Source organism: Penicillium vulpinum (genome assembly GCF_028829585.1).
Source record: "Penicillium vulpinum strain IBT 29486 chromosome Unknown utg000004l_segment0_segment0, whole genome shotgun sequence".
NCBI classification, from domain to species: Eukaryota; Fungi; Ascomycota; class Eurotiomycetes; order Eurotiales; family Aspergillaceae; genus Penicillium; species Penicillium vulpinum.
The window spans coordinates 5,984,853-6,007,828 of record NW_026643244.1 but is presented as its reverse complement, the minus strand read 5'-3'; the positions used below and the strand labels follow the sequence as shown (position 1 = coordinate 6,007,828).

The following is a 22,976-nucleotide window of genomic DNA, read 5'->3' as shown; positions in this document are numbered from 1 at the left end:
GTCTATTACTTTCTTTAGAGGGGCAGTGTATTATCGTCACTGATAGCCAATCACAGACAGGACGGAATTAACCCCACGTCCGCGGGCTTTGTCCTAGCTCCGTAAGCACACTGATTTGATGAGAAAGAATTTGTCAGCGGCATTAATTCCTTATCCCCGAGATCATTATCAATTTGTTACCAAGCATTTTATACCGACGAATTATGTACAGCGCGGAATTATTTCCTAACCTAATTCATAATTGGAAACCAATCAAAAGTTTAGATTCGAACTATTCTGTTCTTAAATCCAGGATCCCATCTCACCATAGGTTCCAACGTTGATATCCAAATGGTAAATCCATTTGCGTCAAAATAAACCATCCAGCCCCTACACCTAGGGGCATATCGCGCATCTTAACTCAAGTTCACATCCAGAACATGATGCCAGCAACGATTCCACACATCAATGCCATGGGTGCAGCCGTCTTGACTCCGTAGCTTTTCATCGCCATTGGAACAGTAATAGTGGCAGTAGCGGTCTCATTTTGTCTGCAGTCACACTCACAATGACACGGAATAGTGCTAGCAAGAACAGTCACTGTCACTGTGCCATTGTTGTGAGCCGGTGAAGTTCCGTTGCCGAAATAGGTCGGGACACCAGTTGTCATGGTTTTCGAATTCAGGAAGGCGCCCTCCGTAGGCACAACCAGGCTGCCAGTTGCAGTCGCACTCCCACCAGTTGAAGAGGCAGGGTGAGCAGAATCAACCGTCATGGTCGCAGGCACAGTCAAGCTGGCGTCACTTGTTGAAACATGAGAATTGTCAGACGCTTTGTTTTCAGTTGAGGTAGAAGGCGCAGGGAAGTTTCCAGTATCTGTCACGATTAAGGGTGCTGGGAAAATTCCAAGGGTGGAATCAGCGCCAGTGGCTGGAACAAGCACTGTGGCCGAGCTGATAACACTACTTTGATGTATGAACTTTGTTTCTGTGCAAGACGCGCCAGTGGGTGCTGGAGAACCAATGAGCGTGCAACCTGAGGTGTAATCAAATTTGTAGCCACTGGCAATCATCTCATATGCTATATCGACAAGTCAGTATAAACTGTTTGGGGGGCTGTTATATGCTTACTGTTTGGTCCGTAGATAACAGTCAGGTCTGGGCTAAATCTGTGACAGGTTGTTAGGCCTGAAAGACAGTTGATTCCATAGGTTGTGGTTGCATCTTTCTGCGTTGGTTGTTAGTGATGTGTCCCAGGACAAGCAATCAAGATACATACCATGCCTATGGCCCTTCCTCCATAGCCCTGGAAGTAATCAGGCGCATCTGTGACCCATGGGATTGTCTGTACATTGTTAGTACCCTCATTCTCTCAGTGGTTCTTCTTGGGAGGTAAACACACAATTGTCGCGTCTTCGTGGGCAAACCCGAGAGTAACCCAACAAAGTTGGATCACCAACGCGAGAAGATATCTGAGCAACATTTTGTAGATTAACGACAAGATCAAGGAACCCGTTGTTTGAGAAGATAATTTACAAAAGAAGAAATCTTTTGAGAAGCCAGGTGTTGAAATGAAAACAGGTCCCAAACAATGTGGTATATAAACAATCCATGTATCAATATGAATGGAAAGAACAATAGATAAAATCAGTGGAAAGAGCGAATCAAAATTCGTCGCCTGGGGAGTAAGGCGTAAATATTTCCTAGTTTGGTATAACGAAGTTTGAGGAAAGGCGGTGTTGATATTACTTCCGTCCATACAACACGGCCCATTCCTGCTTCGCAGAAATTCCCCAGCCTCTGTTCTGCCTCTGACCTTTTCTGCTCTCTCCAAGAGAACTTTCGCGCCCATGAGATATCTCTCTCGTATCGGTAGAAGTTTGACCTGCGACATCAAGATCATGCTTTGGCCGAATTGGCCGCAAAGACAGCTCACTCGAGTTATCCTGCAGTTGCTGGAACTCGTGATCGCCAGTAGACTTAGATCTTCTAGACGAGGACAAAGACTTATTCGATAGGCGAGCTTTCACCTCAGGTGTATATTTAGAACGCCCCAGGAGAGGGCGCATCATAGGATCGAAGCAAGAATGACAGCTAGACAGGGCTCAAGGCCGCTGAAGATGTTGGCACGGGGAATTGAGTAGGTGATATCCGCGAAGTCCACGGTAGTGAGTACGGAGATACGAAGAATGCTGATGATGCACGTGCTATATTCCAGGTTAGCAAAGACCCTTTCACATTTGCCTTACTGGCTGTAGCTCTTACACTGCTCCCAGACCGAAGATAGTGATCAATGTCACTTTCTTATACCTTGCCATCTGCAGGTTATACAGCAGCGGCATAGGTGTCACCAGCACAACGATGTCGGTAATAAGATTTATTACCCCTGTCATCGTGAATGAGGTAACTTGGTTTCTAGACAATCCTCCAGGAATAGTCTGGTCCCAGTTATAAGCAATGGGTCGACAGATCAGACACCCAGCCAGTATTGTCCCAACGGTCCAGGATATGATCGCTCCTATTGTTGTCCAGGAGATCCGCACGACCCACATGACGGGAAAGATGCGAAGATATGAGAACAAGATCGAGATTTTGGTACAACTGAGACTCAGAACCCAGAGGAATTGCAACGAGATGATCAGTTTGAGGAGTTTGGTGATGGGCTCAATTCCATATATGCCTGCGATTGTAGTGACATGATCATAACCAATGCCCGCTTGTATCACGCCGGTGATGCTGATGGACTGAAGGCTGACGGCGAAGATCTGTATTGTTTAGCATAGTTGGTATTGTTCGACTTGGTTGGGTAAATTCTCACACCGGCAGCAATTATGAAATAATCGCTCGTTATCCATTGCTTTTGCGCAAGATGATGAGCTAGCAGTCGCAGACACACTGCTACCACAGTCAGGATAGAGAACGTGATAGCCACGCCTAGGACCTGTCTTTGGGCTGGCGTCTCTATAGGAAAGGTAACAACCATCTCCCATTGTTGCAGCCAAAAAAAGGGGGGGGGAAGAGAGAATTGGATTGGCCTGGCAAAATAAATCTGGAGAACGAGTTGGTAATTCTAAAGCAAAACTAGCTAGTTAGCAATATTGAAACTAGGCTCGGGGGCGGCCCAGGGGGAATATCCGTTCAGTTTCCCGAGATTCCGAGATACTTTCTTCAGCATCCGATAATTTACAAAGTACAGAGTACATCATCAAGGGATTAATCATAGTAAGAAGCCGGTGTCATAGCGAATGCTTTTGAATAGACTAGCGGGAGGCTGAAAGCCCAATCCGAAAATGAAAAATAGCATTGTCACGTTAGATTAAATTAAAAAGAATAGCCTTGTTCGGCATTTGAAAGCTCAACAATTCGTCATTAGAAGGACACTAATTGGTGGGCCAAGTGACGCTTATGCACTAGTACAGAGTCCGTGTATAGTCCGTCGCTTTTTTAGCGTCTTTGGAGGTTTTGACCTCAAAGCCGATCACAGGAGACCTAGCACAGAAGATTAATAGATCTTGGCAGTAATGACCGAATTATGCATACATAATTATCATGTGTGCGTGTGTGTACTGGATTCTAATATCAAACATCTTCTCGTCCTGTACGCATTCCCGTAGCCAAATATGGCTACCGCTCCTATCGCGTTCGCGTTCGTTTTAGGCCTATTGACACTGTTCTACATTGTCACTAGAAAAAAGAAAGGAGAAACGAAAAGCCTCCTAAAGCTTCCCCTAATCGGCGACTTCCATAGCTCCCCCATTGACAAACCGCTTTTGAACTGGGACGCATGGACCAAGGAAAATGGCCCCATTGCAGCACCGAAGCTCTTTGGGCTTATACCGATTGTGGTGCTTAATTCATATGAGGCTGTAACTGAATTATTCAGTCGCCGCAGCCAGTGGTACAGCAACCGTCCGTCCTCGGTCAGTATGGAGATGATCACCGGGGCTGAGCTTGGGCAGTCGAAATTTACTTTGATGCACGACTACGATGATCACCTCAAGTTCCACCACCGCATTCTAGCCCCCAGTCTCGGTATTCTCGCTGCCCCACAGTATCACCCCTTGATGGAGCTCGAGTCCAAACAGCTACTATTTGATCTCTCCAATGCTGCACGGAAATTCTCCAACGGAATCATCACAAAAACCGTCTATCAGCTGCTTGAGCGCTCTCAATCGAGTGTCATCCTTGCTCTGCATTATGGCCTCCGCATCTCAAGCTTTGAAGAGCATATCTTGCATGAGATTATCGATACCCAGGCTCAAGTAACCCACCTCGCTGCAAACCCCGGTATTCCAGATATTATCCCGCCTTTGCGCCATCTGCCGGCATTTTTATCCCCTTGGAAGCGGGCGGCCGACAAGCTGTACGCCACGCAAGTGGACCTCTATATGCGCCTGTTCCGGCACGGAAGGGACTCAGCAGGCTGGAATTCCACCAAGCAGGCCATTGCCACAGCAAAGAAGTACTCTGAAAACGGTGTATCGGACCTCGACCTCGCTTTTACTCTTGCAACATCCATCCAGGGGGGTATGGAAACTTCACCACGGCAGTTATTGTGGTTGTTCATTGCAGCGCTGCACCGACCGTCCTTCATGTCGCGGGCGCACGCGTTGCTTGATGAAGTAGTCGGGCGGGACCGTCTCCCCCAGTTCTCAGACCGTTCGAGACTTGCTTTCGTTGATGCTGTGATGCATGAGCTTTTGCGTTGGCGGCCTATTTCACCAGGATCCATTCCCCGTAGAGCGGACCGGGACGATGAGTACAATGGCGTCAAGATCAAGAAGGGCGGTACTATCATTGCCAATGCGTGGGCTATCGGTCGAGACGAGAGGGTCTTTGATCCCGCGCTGGGAGACACTCAGGACTTCGTGCCTGAGCGGTGGCTTCAGCGCGATGAGACCGGGAAGGAAAGACTGCGAACGGACCTTCCGTTGCCGGTCTTTGGGCAGGGGCGTCAGATCTGCCAAGGAAAGAGGGTCGCTACGGATGGATCTTTCATGCAGGTTGCTTGCCTGTTGTGGGCGTTTGATATCGAGCTCGCTGATGGGGAAGATTTGGATCCATGGGCGATGGTTGTGGCAGGGTTTCAAATTTAAACTTCGGCCCAGGGGTGACTGGGTAGTCGGTGTTATCAATAAAGAATGGGAGATGGCGGAGAAGAGTCTTGGAAAGGTTATGGGAACTGATGTTGATGTTGAAGATGAATGATGGAATGATAAGATGCTAAATGGATGTTTCATGTTGGGAATATGTATATCTGAACTCGCTCTCAGAACAGGTTTCAGGGAGATTCTTTTGCGCGCGTATGAACCTTTACAGAATGGACAAATAAGATACACTTGATATTGATGCCATCATAGTTTAAAGCTGCCACTGATTTTCTGTTCACAGTCAAATTTCATCGTGTGTAGTCATGCAGCCATAGATACTCCCCTCAACGAAAGTCATCAACTGGTGAGCCCAGAGCCGCTTACTCAGTTGTGTCTCTTTTTTCTTTCCATCTTTGGAAGGTGATGTGTTGATCGATGAAGGAAGAGCTTGCTCTCATATTCACAATGTGAGAAAACGACATTCTTAGTCCTCCATCAGGCTCCGTATGACTCGTGTAAAAGAAAGGAGTGACTATAAGTAACGCTGTTTTATGAGTTAACTAGTGCCGCATTTGGATCTCAGCTCCGCCATTTAATTAATTTATCCAGGACTAGAATGAAGTAATCTTTGTGTGGATCCCTTCTTGTAGTATAACCATTATACTATAAAATAGATTACCTGTGGCCCCTTGCACAGCCTTTACTCTTTGAAAAGCGATAGCCAAAAGTCATCAAACGACAAAAGTACTAAATAAGAATCAAGCCTCACAACTCTTGCCAGATCGTAATTTAGCGAGCTTCCCAGGGAGTTCAGGTGTATAGTGCAGATAAATTGCAGCGTCTTGGCACCAAACTCCAGTTTTATTTGCTGGTGAGGCATTCCCCGTTCCCCACCCACTATGGGGGTCGAATGACGGTGCGTGCCAGTCCGCTCACTAAGACTAGTGTATTGCTTAGTGTATCATTTAGTGGAGTTCGTTTAGTCTATTCCTAATCGACAATCCAACGATGTGAGACCTTGACCAAAAGCCCGCATTAGTTAGCTCGATTGTTGGAACTATAATACAAGGGAAATGCCCCAGAAATGCTACCCTCAAAGGCAATAGTGGGAAACCTCATTTAATTTTCATACTTTAGCCTACAATGCATATCACTACCGCTGTTGCAGCCCTGTGCATCGGTGTCTTGCCGAAAGCTGCTCATGCGACTGCATCTGGGACTTGCGTTCGTTATCCTAAATAATTTCCAGGCGTACAAGCAAATCAGCTGACCAAGTATGAGTCGAATAGTGCTCAGCTCTGGCGGCTACTACCCTGAAGAGCCAGGTCGTTTACCCCGGCAGCGCTGCGTACAAGATATCGCTTGGCTCTTATTGGGCCGAGAATGTTCAGCTCGAGCCGACCTGTATTTTGCAGCCACGCACGGCCCAAGAGGTTTCTCTCGCAGTTTCCACACTCGTTGCCGCTGATGGTGGAGCTTGCAAATTTGCTGTTCGCGGTGGTGGCCACACCACTTGGGCAGGAGCAAGCAATATCGTTGATGGCGTGACAATTGATCTGTCCTTGATGAACAGTACGACTTACAACGAGAAAGCAGGCACTGCTTCTATTCTGCCTGGATCTCGCTGGGGAGGTGTCTACGAGACGCTGGCGAAGTACAATGTGACAGTGGCGGGTGGCCGCTCTGGTGTTGTGGGCGTTGCTGGATTTTTGCTCGGCGGTAAGCTGCGGTCAAACAAGATGCCGTATTAGAGGGACTGACAAATCCTCTTTATTTCAGGTGGAAATACTTTCCATACTTCGCGTGTTGGATTTGGTTGTGACAATGTCGTGAACTATGAGGTTGTTTTGGCTGATGGAACCATTATCGAGGTCAACAAAGATTCTCACGCAGATCTCTTCAAGGCTCTGAAAGGCGCATCCGGCAACTTCGGAATTGTCACTAAGTATGATATGAAGATCATCGAAGGCGACAAGCTTTGGGGCGGAATTGTCACATACGACAATAGCACTACCTTGAAGCACCTTGAGGCCGGTCACAAGTTTATCAACAACATTGAAAAAGATCCATACGCTTCTTGGATTGGCATGTGGGAGTATCTTTCGGTGACCGACCAAAATATGGTTGCCAATGCTCTGGAGTATACCACTCCAGTGGCCTACCCCGCGGCTTTCGATAGCTTCACCACTATTGCCAATACTAGCAGCTCGATGCGTGTGGCTAACCTTTGGAACCTTACCCAAGAGCTGGGCCAGGCATCTGGATATCGGTATGGGGTTCCTTACTGTTTCTACCTAGGAAAAACCACTGACCTATTCCAGCGACATCTTCGTCACTGGCACATTTGTCAACAACCTCGATGTGATGAAGCGCACTGTTGATATCCACAACAGAATGATTGAGGAGGCCAAGGCAGGTGCTAAGGGTGATGACTACACTATGTTCACCATGATCCAGCCTTGGCCCAAACTGTTCACTGATCACAGCGTTGAGCGAGGTGGCAACATGCTGGGGCTCGACCGTTTTGATGAGAATCTCTTCCGTAAATTCCCCTTTGATATATTTTGTTCCTAGTGTCTAACATTCTCGTATAGAGGTCCTCATTGATTACTCGTGGAAGGATGAGGCCGACGATGCCTTATTCAACCAGCTGGCCAATGGCGCTCTGGAGGAGTTGACCACATACTCAAAGTCAATTGGAGCCGACAATGAGTTTATTTACCTGAACTACGCCAACGAAACCCAAGATCCCCTATCTTCCTACGGCCCCGAGAATGTGAAGTATATTCAGGCTGTTGCTAAGAAGTACGATCAGACCGGTGTTTTCCAAACCCAGGTTCCTGGCGGATTCAAGATCAGCGCTGTGGGCAAGTGAAGGAGGGGTACTTTGTCGAAGAAAGATAAACTCTAGATAATTTTGTAGAATTGTGAGTGACTCGAGATCATCTTGTCGATGTTGTAACGATATACATTTAATACATCCAATATATGATGTAGTGTACTCCTTAATCCTCTCCTCAATGCATACTATGATTGCCCTTCGACTGGGCACCTCTCACCGTGAACTGGAGAGCCATTGAATGGATCCATATCCCGTGTTTCACTTTAAGTTCTGCATCAATATACGCGGATGTGGTAGTTTATTATGATAATCTTGCCAAGCCCCGCTAAAACAATAGATATGCGGCGCCGAAGGATCGTGGGCGCAGTAGGCGCATGCAATAGAGTGATCGTAATCTGATATGTGGAGCGTATTCTAGACTAAGAGGAACCGATGATATAGATCCACAAGCGGGTGGCACATGGACTGATCGCATCGTGTCTGGAATTTTCCGATCGGCGCCATTAGGTCACGATTAATATATTCTGTGTCGCCGAATCCGCAATAAAGCACAATACACTCAGGAAAAGTTGAACATATCCCCCGGGCCAATGAAAACGGGCCCATCCGAGGATCCATACTAAAAGACGTGCAATATTGACAAATGGACAATCTTAGGTAGTCTTGTCACCCCCAAAATCGAGCTAGACATGTTGCACATGAGAGGTAGCTCGTTTTAGAGGAATGGCTGGTTTGACTGTAGCTCTAGATGAACTTTTTTTTCCCCCGCTTTTATGTTCCTTGATATCTGTTGGTAGCTAAGATCTCACTGCATCGATTGATTTCAAAATGCCTCGCAATGTTGGTGTAGTTGCTCCTCCACCAGGGGTCACGGCCGACTTTGATTACTCGAATCCATGGCTTTACAACACCAACATGGGCTTGATCAGCGCCGGATTGATCTTAAGTTCTTTGTGTCTCGTCCTTCGGATATATACCAAAACGAAAATATTGCGCACATTCGGATGGGAAGATGGTAAGAAAAATTTCTAGAGAATGAATATGGAAATAATTCACTAACACAGTAAAACCAGCATTCATTGTGCTTGCCTGGGTAAGACTCGTCAGCAGATATGCATACAATCTCTCCTTTAAACATGAATATATAGATATTTTCGCTTGGAACACAAGTAACCTCCATCTGTATGTGTCGTTACATTGAGGATTAGTGATGCTATGTGACACCTTTGCTGACAGCAATTCTCACCAGATGGATACCAATATAGTGGTGTTGGGATTCATATGTGGAATGTCACCGAAGAGATGCTTGCGACGTACCAGAAGGTATATGAAGATTCCCCATCAACTGGTGTAGATCTCGGAGCTAACTTCGCCTGTCAGGTAATTCTTGCTGCCGCCGTCGTATATGTCCCCGCGCTCGCCTTCGCAAAAATGAGTCTTGTCTTCCTCTACCATCGAATCATGGAAAAGCAGGAGGCTTACAACTGGGCACTTCACATCATATCTGCTGTTATATGCGGCTATAGCTTTGCCCTTGTATTTGCATTGATTTTTGCGTGTAATGCGGTTGCGATGACTTGGGATTTGAGCATCACAGAAGGAACTTGTATCAGTCGCGAGGGCTTGTACATCGCAACCGCTGTGACGAATATCGTCACCGATTTAGCATTGATCTTGCTCCCCATCCCTCTGGTGGTAGGACTTCAGATGCCGGGAATCCAAAAGGTCTACCTTCTTTTAGTCTTCATCATTGGTTGCGCGTAGGTCTTGGGCTATATTGCAATTACACTCCCTTAGCCGCTAACAATTCTATCAGAACTGTTGTGACTAGCATACTCCGTCTAGCAACGCTAGTTCCCTTCCTCACTGCTTCAGATATCACTCATGATCTGGCCTGGCCACAGCTCTGGATGTATGTGCATTTTCGGCGTCAGCGATGTTAAGTGATTTAAACTAACCGAGATACCTTTCTCCAGTAACGTGGAAGCAAATTTGATCGTTATCTGTCCTTGTCTGCCATCATTGCGTCAGCTCATGAGATACCACGCCCCCGGATGGATGGGCGAGGCAGGCAGTAGTGCACGTCGCTATTTCACGCCCAACTCGGCTAGTGCTTCTCGCAATCGGTTCAAGGCGACAGGGTCTCGTCAACTGGATGAGGTCGCACTCACAGAAAACGGCGGCAGTACCCATAGCCGCTCTCGTATTGTCAAAGAAGTGAAGTGGAATGTGACGGAAGAAAGATTGGGTAAATATTCCGATGGTTCTGCCAAGCGAAAGCCGGTCGAGCCGTTTGGATATGAAATCTGAGGGTTTTGGTAGATTTCAAATTGCTCAGGCCATTTTGAGTAATTGGCATGGACAGGACGTTGTTTTGATATTGACATTAGTGGGTCGGAAAAAAAGAGTAGATAATGAAAAAGTACAGTTATTGATTTATCCAGAAAGGCCAGGAATCGAACGCATGGCTTTGCAGGGTCGTGATTTCCTCGTGTCGTCGTTCCTTACTGAAATGGGTGTCTGAATAGCTTCATTTTTTGACTTTATATTAATAATGTATCCGCCAGCCAAAAACATTTTCAACCACCACCATCGCATGTTCAGATTTCTTTCAAACTCACCAGGTATCAAGCTAATCTTATCTAGATTCTTCTTTTCAAATTTAAAGCTCTCAAGACGTCAGGAAGAGTGGGAGAATGAAGCTCTAATATTTCAGAGCGACTTGGTCGTTAAATTATGGGTCTATTTGAAGCACACAAGAACAAACATGGTAACCAGCCCTCCCCAGTGGCCCAGCGGTATTATGGCCGGGGCATCCCACACCAGGATGTCGCAACGGGTTTTACTTGCTCCCCACTGTCGGTCGGACTCCTATATGCTGAAGCTCTCCCGAAGCACTACGCTAGGCAAACCCCCCGCGGACTACCACACGCGGTGACCCCGTTAGTTAAGGGGGGAGGCCGTAGTTAGTACGGTGGGTGGAGGTGTATAGGGGAATGGCCGGAGGAGAGGATCATGGACATCGAGTGACCAGACTCTGTCCATACCCTCCTGAGGTCCAGGAACGGTCTGGATTAATAGGGATTTTTTTGCTATTCATCTTTTTTTCACTTTGATATGTTGTTCTTCCTTTCCTTCTCCCTCTTAGTGTGATGCGATCAATGTATCTTGCTTACTCTCCCTCTCTCTCTCATCCAATGTTCCTTCTTGAAGTTATCTATCATGCTGCTTTCATGCTTCCCACCCCCCTCTTCGATCCTCGAGGAGGTATGTTTTCTTTCCCATTATGATGCTCAGACCCAACAACATTTCTTTTTCTGTCTTCTCAATACCCTCTCCATCCGGTTCTCCATCTTGATGTTATGTATTCATATCCTGCATACCCAACTAGAGGTTTGTTGACCTTCCCTACTTGCTTCATGTATTTATTCCCTTTGCGTGCTGACGCTCCATTTCTGGTCCAGCTCTCCACCCAGCCATGATCGTCATTGTCCACGTGCGATCCCCACTACTGGTTTCTAGAGCAAATTGTGTACGGCATCTTTCGATGATTCGTTGTTCTGCACCGTTTATCCATACGGGACTATGACCCTATGATATACAGCGTGGATTGTTTGATCTGAATGAGTGCACACTAGTCAAACCACCAACAGTCTGACCCACTTGATATCATTGGATTTCGGGACATCGGCGCTTTGCTTGCACATAGCAGTGTCAGTTGTGATCGGTCGGAATGAGCCTTATGACTAGTGCCTGACCAAGACGTCGACATATGAAAATGGTCATATCTTCAATCGCAATTTCCACAATATAATCCGGTGGAGGAGGAATCACAGACACGTACAATGCAATTCAAGCACGGCAGACAGCCTATGTGAGTATCCCTAGATCTCGAAGGCCTCTGTCTCATGTCCGCTGAATGTCGACAGGCTACAAAAAATAGCGTTTCATGATCTAGTTGCTGCCACATCCCCTCTCAAAACTTATGGCTCTCCTGTGGCTTATTTTCTGCTCGTATTTTCGCAGCTAGCTGAGTATTATCCGTGCGGAGCAGTCGACGCGATATCCAAGAGCCGGCGACTTGAGCCTTTGATTGGAAGGAAGGCATCTTGATGAGGAGACTCTCTACGTCAAATACAACAGTCCCAGGCCCAAGGGTTCACTCCACGCGGTTTCGAGTATCCGATCAATATGCGGCCCATGCTACCGGACGGGGTTTGAACCATGCCAGGTGCCGTCTGGGTCCACTGTACACCACACGCCAGTGGGATTAGCTACGGTGTTCCATTTTGAGATATTCGGTGCTATCAGACTGTCTATGGATTATATTTTACTCCGTACAGGTAAAGTGGTCCCTTGGCTTTGGATTATGTGAGATGTAAAGGGGACAAGGAAATGTCTTGTCCTACCTGCGGAATGACATTTTGGTAATTCTAACTGGACGACTGGCTTCGTTGTTTTACAAACCCTAAAAGACTACCGGTAATAACCAATAGGGAAATTCAGGTTAAGAACTTGGCCTAGTCGCAGTTTTGGGAAAGATCATGAGAAATTCCATACTGAACGTCAAAAATATAAATCTGAGATCCTTCGTGACAGGCCAACGGCAAAGTGGTATATAGTACATGTTCAAACTATGTTCCCACAGTTATTCCAAATTTCCATTCGGCAAGATAGATTAATGAGGAAGTTTTTGAATTCACTCACTTATCAAATGTTCAGTAGACGTAACGGAAGGACGGATTTTGCTTATCAGTGAGCCCAGCCCACCTTGTCTCATTGGCCCTGCTTTCATCCACGCGGCCCTTGGTTTGATCTCTATAGCTGTTTTGCCACTTGTAATACAACAGGAGCATGACAGATAGTACAGCCGCTGCAGCCTGTGTTGCGAGAACTGCAATCTTGGCGGGTTGGTATCCTGGTGCATCGTGTGTCTGGAAAGTCTGTGGACCTATGATGTTTCCGACCGAGAAAGATCCAGCAACCAGCGCACTAGCAAATGCACGCTTGGTATGTCCTGCGCAGTTGGCCATGGTCCACTGGTATATAATCGGAAGAGTAGCTACAATTGCGTTGACAAGATAGATACCGATGAGGACACCAGCCTTGTTGCTTTGGGGTAGAAAGGATAACAACCCTCCCCCGATGATTCCAGGAATGGTGCAGAGCACAATCCATGCCCAGCGATTGGAGGTTTTTCGGATGCCAAATCCGACGAGAAGTGTAAAGAATATGCCAATGACGCCTGACGGGGTATTGAGAAGGGCCGAGATGGGACCCGAGAAACCAAACCCAGCAATTAAAGTCGAGGAATATGTAGTCACCACACCACTTGACACGGATATCTATGCAATATTTGTCAATGACCCTGCAGGGGATACCTAGGTATTTGGAGCAAGGGGTGAACGATGGAATGTGAGACACACCAAAATTGTCGTCACAGTTAGGAGCCACAGCTGAATATCGGCGATTGCCTCCCAGATTTGTTTCAGGTTCAAAGCCGTGCTCCATACTCCGGTCTGGTTCTCGCTGACATGTTGAAGAAGCGCCACTTTTTCGTTTTCAGACAGCCAGGGAGCCTTCATCGGTGTATCCGGGATGAAGAAAAACGTTAGAACGCCGATGAAGGCTGTCACGAGCCCGAGAACAAGAAACATAATCCGCCAACCCTCTAGTGAGGCATGATGTACATGCTGGAAACCGAAAGATATGATACCTCCAATGATCTGGGCGATACCAAGACCCATATACCATATAGTAAATCGAGGAGCTTGTTCGCTTCTGGTATAATACTGGCTGCTAATAAGCATCAAGGATGGGCCGACTGTCGCTTCAAAAATGCCCAGGAAAATCCGTGCGACCAGCAGGGTCGGATATCCTTGGGCGCCGGCGGAGGCGGCAGCCGCCACTCCCCAAAGGAAAACATTTCCTCCGAGCCATTTGGCAGGCGGTGCTTTCTGCAAGCAATAAACTGTACATAACGGCTTAGCATTGAATAATAAAGAAAATACTGTGGGGTCAAATCAAGTCACTAACCATTAGGCACCTCCGTGATCAAATATGCAATGAAGAACCATGTAGCGACGTTAGTAAAATCATTGCCGACAAGTCCCAAGTCTTTCTTGATCCCCATAACAGCTGCATACTGTATATGTGCGGAGATAATCCTTGCGTTAATACCGTGGCCATACGGCTGAGTTGAAAGTCAAACTTACGTTCAGCATGACCTTGTCCAGGAACTGCAGTACATAGCAGCAAAACATACACGGCATTAAACGTCGATCAATTTTACGACGTAAAGCCCGCAGATTGACTTGAGAGTCAGGCGCCACATTTGCATGACCTTTGAGATATATCACAGCATCATCAACTTGATCTGCAACAGGGTGTGCCACTACCTCGGGTTGTGTTCCACCCATCGCGGCTAGGAGCAATCGGGCAACAGACAAAGAAGAGGGTGGATAATAGAAATGTTAGGAAAAGGGGGGAAATGAGGGAAATTAAGAGAAGGATGGGAAAACAAGGTGGGAAACACGAAGGTTTCATGCGACAAAAGCATAAATAACGTTGCAATCACCGTGGAGATCGCGTGGCTACATGTATTCCCAGCTAGCAACGAATCAGAATCAATAGTTCAAGACCCTAGAACCCTTCCTTGTTGGGATATACATGAACTGTATGGAAGGGATAGACTGAATGCCAATAATGTTTATTGTAGGGACAACCTTGGAAGACCGGGCGAGTAGGGAGTAGGGAGTGAGGAGCACGGAGTACATGAGCTTTATGGGCTTTGTTTCCAAAAAGGAAAGTCCTTTATGAAGATCAATTTTTGGAAATAAATCCAATTTTAGAACCTTTATGCATGATCAAACCCAGTTTCATATGGTTGGCCTGGTATATGTCGACTGGACTATATTCTCGTTTATATTCTCCGTCGTACCCCTTTGCATGCTTTCTCCTCAACTATGGGCTGGGTACACAATGCCTCGCCCGAGGTTGAAGCTGCATCGCAGTACCGCCTCATTCTCGGAATATGTTTGAGTCTCACAATCTTAATGGTGTTCACGGTTTCCATGCGACTTTTCCTTCGTGCGCGAGCAAGCCGATGGGCGGCCGCAGACTATGTGATGGTTGTTAGTATGGTAAGTCAACATGCGTGTGATACAAAGAATCATACAACTGATATTTGGGTAGACTTTTAGCGTTATATACAGTGCACTTTGCATTTCTCGTGGGTGGCGCCAGTTCTCCCCCTGGCCGTAAGAAACTTACTGACAGTCGCAGAAAGTCGATATGGACTAGGACTGCCACTTAACCTACGGCCAAAAGCAAACTACCACACGTATTCCAAGGTCAATATTTTCCTTCTCCATTTCAATTCGATACTTGGCGTTTTTTTACATTCAATTGGTAGGCTGACAAAAGGGAAATAGATCAACTATGTAGGACGGCCTTTTTACCAAGTCGGCATTGCAGGGTTCAAGGCTTCACTTTGCCTCAGCTATCTGCGACTGATCTCTGGAACATCGAAGCGTAATTATCGAGGCGTGATCTGGATTGTTATCGCGGTCTCTACATTGGGTCATTTCGGCGGTGCTCTTAGCCTCATATTCAACTGTTCACCGGTATGAAAAGCCTCTACGTACAAGGGACGAACGTAACCACAAGCTGACAACCATTCGGTCGCATCAGGTTCAACGGTCATGGAACACTAATGTAGCAGGCACATGTCTTCCCGTGGGAAGCCTGTTTTACGGTCTCGCAATTTTCACCATCATCACCGACGTGACGATCATTGTGCTTCCCATCCCATTGCTTCTTGGTCTCAATATAAAACCTGCACAGAAGGCTGGTGTGGTGTGCCTTTTTCTTCTTGGCCTTTTCACCACAATCTGTTCTATTATGCGACTAACTCAGATTCAACGTGTGGCATTCGGAGACGGAAACTCTACAATGCTTGTGTTATGGGGAACAATTGAGTTCAATGTGGGCGTAAGTGAAAATGACTAGTTCTATGCGAGGTATAGTGGCTGACTTTTCTGTACTAGAACATTGTCACTTGTATTCCATATCTAGCACCTCTACTCACAGGCTTTGTGCGGGGCCTCGGGTCGACTGGTGAAAAATCGAGGAAGTATTACTATGACAGTGGAGGCAGAAGCTACGCGATGGAGAATTGGTCGAAAGATCAGCATTCCCAGCTGCAGTCAACCGCTTCTGGCCCAAAGCATCCAAGACAAACACCCAGCGACGAGCTCATTTTAGCAAGTCAGGAGCCCGAGCATGGGTGTATCGAGATGACGATAGAATATAGAGTGTCTTCGGAAGGCATACCAACCAAATAGGATGTTTGATCATCCACCAACGAACTAGCGCAAATTTTTGCTTGTGTACTCCGTACTTTGTGCATTCATTTCATGCAGTCCCAAAATAGTCCTTAGAAATCGGTTGATCAACTATTTGCTTTTTTTTCACTCAAGTGCCCCTCCCCCTTTTACTTTAACCCTTGCTTTTCGGGGCCTTTGAGTTTGTGTCAATAATATATATTGTTACAAATTTCGCGGAACACCTAGTCGCAGTCTACTAATAACGAACAAGGTCGGTCGATTTGAGAAATGCGTGATTATGACCACGACAAGGTCCATAACTATCGAATAATTTCTCATTCAGATTACTCCGTAGTTGTCCGACGAATGCGCAGATCTTAGGGATCACCAAGGTCAACGCGCTCGAGGAGTGGATCCCGAAGATCATGTACAATGCACGAAACACGACACCTTGGACGCGTAGGATCCGATCGAGTCCGGGATGTACCGGTTCTCAATAAAAGGTAAATCCATTACGGAGTACTCCGTAAACGAAACCAAACCTAGGGCAATTCAGCCTCATTTCCCTGAAGTAACAAACAAGCTAGATCCAATAACCAGCTCCAATTTTAAGTTAGCTCCCGAATGGCTTGTACCTCATATAGAAACCCTGTCCCGGGAAGGCGGTATATCGATATTATAACCATGGATACCTACTATATGGCGCAAGCTGTCCTGAGGTTCAACGGAACTATAAAATCTTATTTTAGTCCCGACTTTCGGGGTTGCGTGGCCTCCTTGTTGAAGGGATGTTCCCCCGAAAACTCCCAACGAAGATTGTTCCACCAGGCGGTGACATGACTCATTGTGTAACTTGGTAAACTACGAGCGGGGTAAAAAAGGGCCGGGGTATAGATTGAAGCATTCAAACTGGACTGTGTTACTAGAACTGCACATCATACCTTGTTCACCATGTCTAATCCTCCCATTCTGATCATTGGTGCGGGCATCAGTGGCCTCGTACTAGCCCAGTATCTTCAACGCCATGATATTGCGTTCAGGATTTTCGATCGCGATCCCGCAATCGATGCCCACAGTGGTGGATGGGGTCTCACGCTACATTGGTCACTCCCCGCCCTACGTGAACTACTGCCAGACCACATTGTTGATCGGTTCCCTGAAACATTTGTCAACAAGGAAGCTTCGGCCCGGGGCGATACCGGTCGCTTTCAATTCTTTAACCTTAAGTCAGGAGATGCATTATACAATATCCCCGCCGCCGAGCGCATTCGCGTCAGTCGCGTTCGCTTGCGACAGTTACTGACTACCGGCGTGGATGTGCAAGTATGTCGTCATATGATCGTCTTTGGAAGAATCTCATGTTATTATTATCGTCTATTGATATGCACTAATTCTATGCTTGCAGTGGAACAAAAACTTTCAAAATATCGAGTCCACGGCTGATGAAATCACCGCTTACTTTGAGGATGGCACATCCTACACCGGGCGGCTACTGGTCGCATGCGATGGCTCACGGTCGCGCACACGCGAAATCCTCTACCCAGATGTACAGATGAACCAGTTACCAGTGCAGCTCCTAGGTGCGTCGACACTGTATACCGCGGAGGAGATGGGCGGGGCCGAAACAATCGACCCTTTCATCTTCCAGGGCTCGCATCCTGAGTCAAACGTGTTTTTATTCTTCAGTTGTAAGTGTGCCGAATTATCTTGTCTCTTTGAGGGACTACTGATGTTTTCATAGTTTTGGATACCCCAAATAACTTCGAGAATAGTAGTAAGGACCGTTACCACTGTCAAATCATCCTCTCCTGGGCAGATTCAAAGAAGGTCCCTGTCCCGGATGTGAATGCTGAGCGCATCGCTCTGATGAAGAAGTTGACTGATAATTGGTCGGAGCCATTCCGCTCACTGGTACATAATCTTCCCCAGGATGTGGAAGTCCGCTCGATTCGCATCGAAGACTGGATGTTCCGCCTGGGCAAAGCGCATGCGCATCCTCGAGCGGTGTTGGTGGGCGATTCGGCTCACACAATGACTATGTGTATGCACCTCTTTCAGTATTCTATGAGTGTGTTGTTGTGACACAACGGGCATCTCTAACTCCAACTAGTTCGTGGAGAAGGCGCGAACAATGCGATCGTCGATGTGTTGGATCTCGTGACGCGTGTCGATATGCGCCAGCCAAGGTATGAGTATATAATCACATCCAACTCTCTTTGGGCAAGCTGAAATTAATCATCATTTTTGTATCAACCAGGTCCTTCGATTCTGAAGCTTTGCGATCCTCCCTCGTAGAATACGAGAAAGATGTCTTTGCACGAGCCGAGCCTAGCTTCCTCAACTCCAGACAGGCATGTTTGGATGCTAATGACTTTTCTAAACTTGAGGGCAGTCCACTAGTTGGGCTACGGGATTTAAAAAGGTCGAGCTGAAGTTAGGTGGGACGCGGGAATAATGAAGATGGTTGGGCTAAAGGACAAATATGGAACTAACTATCTCTCTTCCACTAGATTCCCTGGGGCCGTAGGTCTTCATGAAGATCGGGCCTTCTTTGATAGCATGATAGAACCTGATTGTTCCTACTGGTGTGATTCCCTTTGGCAATAGGCTGAGTCTAAATTCATTCGAGCGCAATGTAGACAAAGCCCGACGTGCTCCCTTAAGTATTCTATCGACCATTGACGGTCCTTTCTGTATTCCGGTATTGCGTGTTTGTATTCGTACATGCAAGGAGTACTCTGTTCTTGGGGGATCGGATCTGCAATTCTTCCTGCTTTTTCAATTGCTTCGGAAATGTTGAGTAAGCCTGTTGGCCAAAGACGATTGTCGTGGAGCGATTTCAAATAAGCATATGCATATTTGCTTGTCCATCCGCATCTATGGACACATCGCCCTCCGTGAATGCCGTAGATGAGTATATCTCCTAGCTTAAGTCTCGCAGAGTTTCTTTGTTCCTCTAGAAGACCTGGTTCAACCGATCAGCCATGTACTATGAGCCAGTGGAATCAACGATAAGGACCTTACAGAATACTTTCCAGTTCATTACAGACTCGATACGTTCCGTTGAAAGAGCAAGGTAAGAGTCCCCGTAGTTAAGTATCAATGCTTTGGTAAGATCCCTGAAAGCTTGTGCATTCTGAAATGCATATGCAGCAGCAGTAAGGGCCATGAGTTCATCCGCTTTCACATTACGAGTTTGTAGCCAAGATTTGCTTGCAAATCTTAAAGCATCCACAAAATTGTATTTGGTCGCCGTAATTGCCACTTCGAGGATGCCATGCGGAGTCATCGTACTAGGCAATATGTTGTTTGGATGGTGTATAATTGCACAAATATACTCCATCACCATCGCATTGTCTTCGGGTAGTAACAGCTCAAGAGGCCATTTTTCACGTAGAACATCGCCTTCCTTCCTGTTGAGGCCTAGCATGGCAGAAAGCGGTTCTGAAGCTTCCTTGAGGGTCAGCGAGTGAACACGCAGTCTAGCCTTCTGTGGCCCAACGACTAGGATAACATCTCCATCCGTAACGATATCCACGACTGCTCTAAGCTTGTTGTCGCTTGATTTTGCCATATCAGAGTTGGGAGACAACACGTCTATTAGAGGGTTATTTGCCGTTTACCTTTCGTAGGCTGTGTCCGCGGATGGAGATTTCTCCGCGCAAGTTCGAGGGGATAAGATTATTACTTTGAAAGTAATTGCTATAGAAGACCTAACTAGTTATGAAGTAGATTATAACCTGACTGCCCCGCCACGAAACCCCGCACTTATGATTTATACGGCGTCATCTGATACCCAGGAAAATTGCTGGGTCGGGAGTCTCGAAAATCTTCAGCCCAATTCGATCAACATGCCCAACGACAAATGCCATGGGTGGTGTCGATGAAGCGGATCCCACCAATTTCGAAAACATCCGAACCCCTCGTGATCATCTAAGTACTCTCTTATCATTGAAATTTTGATTTCAAATTTGGGCAAGAGAATCAACCACCCAACTATATGGTTTTGTTTCTGATCCCATAATATAACCCACCGCGCTAAAACCTATCGCGATCGTCTGATAGCGATCAGCCTCCCCAAAACTCTAGCGTTTTATGACCTACCTCTGGGGATATCATATCAATCTACACGAATGTCGCACAATATGCAATTAGACTTGACATGTTCCACCCCAGGGCCAAATGTTGTCCCCAGGCACGAGCAAGTCTACTAGCTGCGGCAGTGAGAATATATATTTCAACTGTAGAACAAGGATACAAGTAGTGATGTTAAAGGGGTCCTAGATTTGAGTGGAGGTAAAGGGAAGAACGATGGAATTTAGTCCGTCAAAGGGAACTTCTACATATATGTACGTTGTATAGTTGTTGGAAGGGCTGGTCGGTAGTTGGCCAGATCGAAGTGGTGCTGCTTATCAGTGCCAAGTCCCAGCTTCCCGAGGTTCCACCCCAACCTCCACACATTCCACTTCTCCTAGCAACAACGGAAAATTCAGGCTTAGAGGTATCAACCCCTCAAATTGGGAAGAAAAAGGAATTCCAATGCAAGGCTAACGCGCAATGAACGCTACCGCGTTGAATCAAGCGGCCACCGTCCGTGTATCACAACGTCAGCCGCAAGCCTGCCGAGGTAAATGCCGATCTTCCGATCTTCTGCTGCCACTCAGGTTCAGTAGGCAACTGACATGATGCAGAATGCACGAAACGCAAACGCAAATGCGACAAACAAAATCCCTGTTCGAGATGTAAACGCTTAAATCTGAAGTGCTCGATAGAAATTGTGCAGCTTAGACGCAACGCTGTGCAACATGGGTCAGAAATTCAGTTTTTGTATTCGCTTTTGGCAGACCTCGAATCATCTCCATCTGATCCAGTGCCCGTTGTTGTTCAAAAGATCAAAAATCGAATATTTCGGCTAGAGACCGGCCAGGATCCTGCAGAATCAGATGTATCCAACACCCCCACGGCACCACGGGAATCGAGTACAACCGAGGACCGGGCGCTTGGCAAAGTCTCAATCGGTCCAACTGACAATAATACCTCAAATCAAATTGACTCATCGCTTCTCACGGCTATTGAGCATCTCGCTTGGGGTCGTAATTCTGCTGGATGCTTTCCTCACAAGACGTGTGCGTGCCAGTATCGCAAAGACAGTCTCCAGTCATTATCAAGCCCTCTTCTAGCCGATGGACTCAATCCGGGGCTGAATTCTTCCTTTCCCAGTACTTCGGATGCACAGAAGCTGATCAAGTTCCATTTATGCCATTTGGCTTGGCATCATAATTGCATTCATGGTCCAACATTTCTCGAGCAGTGCGAATTATTCTGGGAATCTGGGAAGTTTGATGATCCTCTCTGGCAAGCGCTCTACTTTTCTGTCTTGACTTCCACCGTCAGCTCAATCCAGGATAGTGCAAAAGTAAGAGAGCTTGTTGATGTCGACCTGCAGGCAATACAATCTTCACATCAGCTGTTTTCTGCTATGGTGCAGACCCTCTACAACTCAAATTTTCTCAGCAATCTCTCCATATACTCTGTTCAAGCAATCGTCATATCGACCGAGGTAGCCCATAATCTTGGCTTGAGTCAGCTGAACGCGACTTTGTTCAATGCTGCAGTACGAATTGCTGAGTGCCTTGGGATCCACAAGATTCAGGATCAATCAACGAAACCTGCTCAGAGTAAAGAAGAATGGGATGAGAGGGTGGAACGAGAAGTAGGAAAGAGATTATGGTGCCAAATGGTCATCCAGGACCATTTCGCCATTCCCTTTACCGACACCTACAGTATCTCTCCGATGCATTTCTCGACAGGGCGCCCCATGAACGCAGACGACTATGACTTGACGGATATGCCTATCACATCTCCCACCATAAGCACTTACATCCGCGTGCTTGTGAACCTGGCAGAATTGATGCCCGGTCTAGTTGACGGACTCGGTCCAATGAAATCCAGAAAGCCAATGCGACAACAATACGAGCACATTCTGCATATAGACCAAAGAATGAGAGCTGTTGTGAAAAACATACCCCCCTTCCTTTTACGTGCGGATAAAATAAAGGAAGCGCAAATCCCATGGCTTGCTATCGCTCGACGAAGTCTCGCCATCACTGCAGCTGAGAAGATTATCATGATCCATCGGCCGTTTCTCTTCCGTTCATTCCATGACCCGACATATACCTACTCAAGGCGTACCTGTGTTGCTGCCGCAATGACAATTCTGCGTGAGCACGAGGTAATTGTGAGAGAAGGTGATATATCGATATGGACCCATACAGCCTTTGCGATTACCGCCGCAGTCATTATGTGCTTTGAAGTTAATGCAACTGCAGAGAATCAGGTCACTACTGCCCAAAGCCACAGGGATGCAATAGTCGCGGCTCGTACCCGCCTTGCTGATCGAACTAATGATGTGCTTGCTCAGCGAGGTGTGGCTTTGATCGATGCAATTTTTACTGCCGATACAGGCTTGGGTTCCGGCAATAAAATGATTGACTTTGGTCAAATTTTGGCTAAGTTCTCGACTTTTACGAGAATGAATCTAGGTCCTGACACCCCTGACACATCAGTTAGCAGATTCTCGAATGCTGATTCTCAGGATGTGATCGGTGCACATTTTAACGAAATGCAACCAGCGTGGGATACAGCGGAAGATATCGATTTTGATGCATGGTTCAATGGAACATTCCATACTCTAAACGATCCTCTGCAGTTTTGAAAAAAAAAAAGTGAAACATTCACG

The 22,976-nt window shown here is 46.7% G+C and overlaps 10 protein-coding genes across 10 annotated transcripts; 6 read left to right on the top strand and 4 right to left on the bottom strand.

Moving 5' to 3' along the window:
* Nucleotides 1-406: 406 nt before the first annotated feature.
* N7479_010761 (uncharacterized protein) lies at nt 407-2,047 on the bottom strand (the record flags this gene model as incomplete). Its single annotated transcript, XM_057258452.1, has 5 exons — nt 407-1,059; nt 1,110-1,206; nt 1,258-1,323; nt 1,381-1,681; nt 1,728-2,047. 5 exons carry the CDS (start codon nt 2,045-2,047, stop codon nt 407-409), a joined length of 1,437 nt encoding a protein of 478 aa, XP_057105910.1.
* Nucleotides 2,047-2,961, bottom strand: N7479_010760 (putative integral membrane protein; the record flags this gene model as incomplete). Its single annotated transcript, XM_057258451.1, has 3 exons — nt 2,047-2,185; nt 2,244-2,743; nt 2,797-2,961. The coding sequence occupies 3 exons, from the start codon at nt 2,959-2,961 to the stop codon at nt 2,047-2,049; spliced, it is 804 nt and encodes a 267-aa protein (XP_057105909.1).
* A 637-nt stretch (nt 2,962-3,598) lies between these two features.
* Nucleotides 3,599-5,186, top strand: N7479_010759 (cytochrome P450; the record flags this gene model as incomplete). The annotated part of the gene is made up of 2 exons (XM_057258450.1): nt 3,599-5,061; nt 5,087-5,186. The coding sequence occupies 2 exons, from the start codon at nt 3,599-3,601 to the stop codon at nt 5,184-5,186; spliced, it is 1,563 nt and encodes a 520-aa protein (XP_057105908.1).
* Nucleotides 5,187-6,211: 1,025 nt separating this feature from the next.
* N7479_010758 (FAD-binding oxidoreductase) lies at nt 6,212-7,943 on the top strand (the record flags this gene model as incomplete). Its single annotated transcript, XM_057258449.1, has 5 exons — nt 6,212-6,292; nt 6,358-6,787; nt 6,848-7,337; nt 7,390-7,610; nt 7,663-7,943. The coding sequence occupies 5 exons, from the start codon at nt 6,212-6,214 to the stop codon at nt 7,941-7,943; spliced, it is 1,503 nt and encodes a 500-aa protein (XP_057105907.1).
* Nucleotides 7,944-8,738: 795 nt separating this feature from the next.
* On the top strand, nt 8,739-10,220 carry N7479_010757 (uncharacterized protein; the record flags this gene model as incomplete). Its single annotated transcript, XM_057258448.1, has 5 exons — nt 8,739-8,925; nt 8,984-9,003; nt 9,147-9,670; nt 9,727-9,822; nt 9,887-10,220. The coding sequence occupies 5 exons, from the start codon at nt 8,739-8,741 to the stop codon at nt 10,218-10,220; spliced, it is 1,161 nt and encodes a 386-aa protein (XP_057105906.1).
* A 2,408-nt stretch (nt 10,221-12,628) lies between these two features.
* On the bottom strand, nt 12,629-14,329 carry N7479_010756 (putative MFS transporter; the record flags this gene model as incomplete). The annotated part of the gene is made up of 4 exons (XM_057258447.1): nt 12,629-13,255; nt 13,337-13,881; nt 13,947-14,055; nt 14,126-14,329. The coding sequence occupies 4 exons, from the start codon at nt 14,327-14,329 to the stop codon at nt 12,629-12,631; spliced, it is 1,485 nt and encodes a 494-aa protein (XP_057105905.1).
* A 546-nt stretch (nt 14,330-14,875) lies between these two features.
* On the top strand, nt 14,876-16,255 carry N7479_010755 (uncharacterized protein; the record flags this gene model as incomplete). Its single annotated transcript, XM_057258446.1, has 6 exons — nt 14,876-15,052; nt 15,105-15,141; nt 15,195-15,262; nt 15,344-15,535; nt 15,603-15,902; nt 15,959-16,255. 6 exons carry the CDS (start codon nt 14,876-14,878, stop codon nt 16,253-16,255), a joined length of 1,071 nt encoding a protein of 356 aa, XP_057105904.1.
* A 933-nt stretch (nt 16,256-17,188) lies between these two features.
* Nucleotides 17,189-18,669, top strand: N7479_010754 (FAD-dependent oxidoreductase; the record flags this gene model as incomplete). Its single annotated transcript, XM_057258445.1, has 5 exons — nt 17,189-17,560; nt 17,643-17,925; nt 17,979-18,278; nt 18,348-18,423; nt 18,495-18,669. 5 exons carry the CDS (start codon nt 17,189-17,191, stop codon nt 18,667-18,669), a joined length of 1,206 nt encoding a protein of 401 aa, XP_057105903.1.
* Nucleotides 18,670-19,226: 557 nt separating this feature from the next.
* Nucleotides 19,227-19,811, bottom strand: N7479_010753 (uncharacterized protein; the record flags this gene model as incomplete). Its single annotated transcript, XM_057258444.1, has 1 exon — nt 19,227-19,811. One exon carries the CDS (start codon nt 19,809-19,811, stop codon nt 19,227-19,229), a length of 585 nt encoding a protein of 194 aa, XP_057105902.1.
* A 983-nt stretch (nt 19,812-20,794) lies between these two features.
* On the top strand, nt 20,795-22,952 carry N7479_010752 (uncharacterized protein; the record flags this gene model as incomplete). The annotated part of the gene is made up of 2 exons (XM_057258443.1): nt 20,795-20,864; nt 20,929-22,952. 2 exons carry the CDS (start codon nt 20,795-20,797, stop codon nt 22,950-22,952), a joined length of 2,094 nt encoding a protein of 697 aa, XP_057105901.1.
* Between the last annotated feature and the right edge of the window lie 24 nt (nt 22,953-22,976).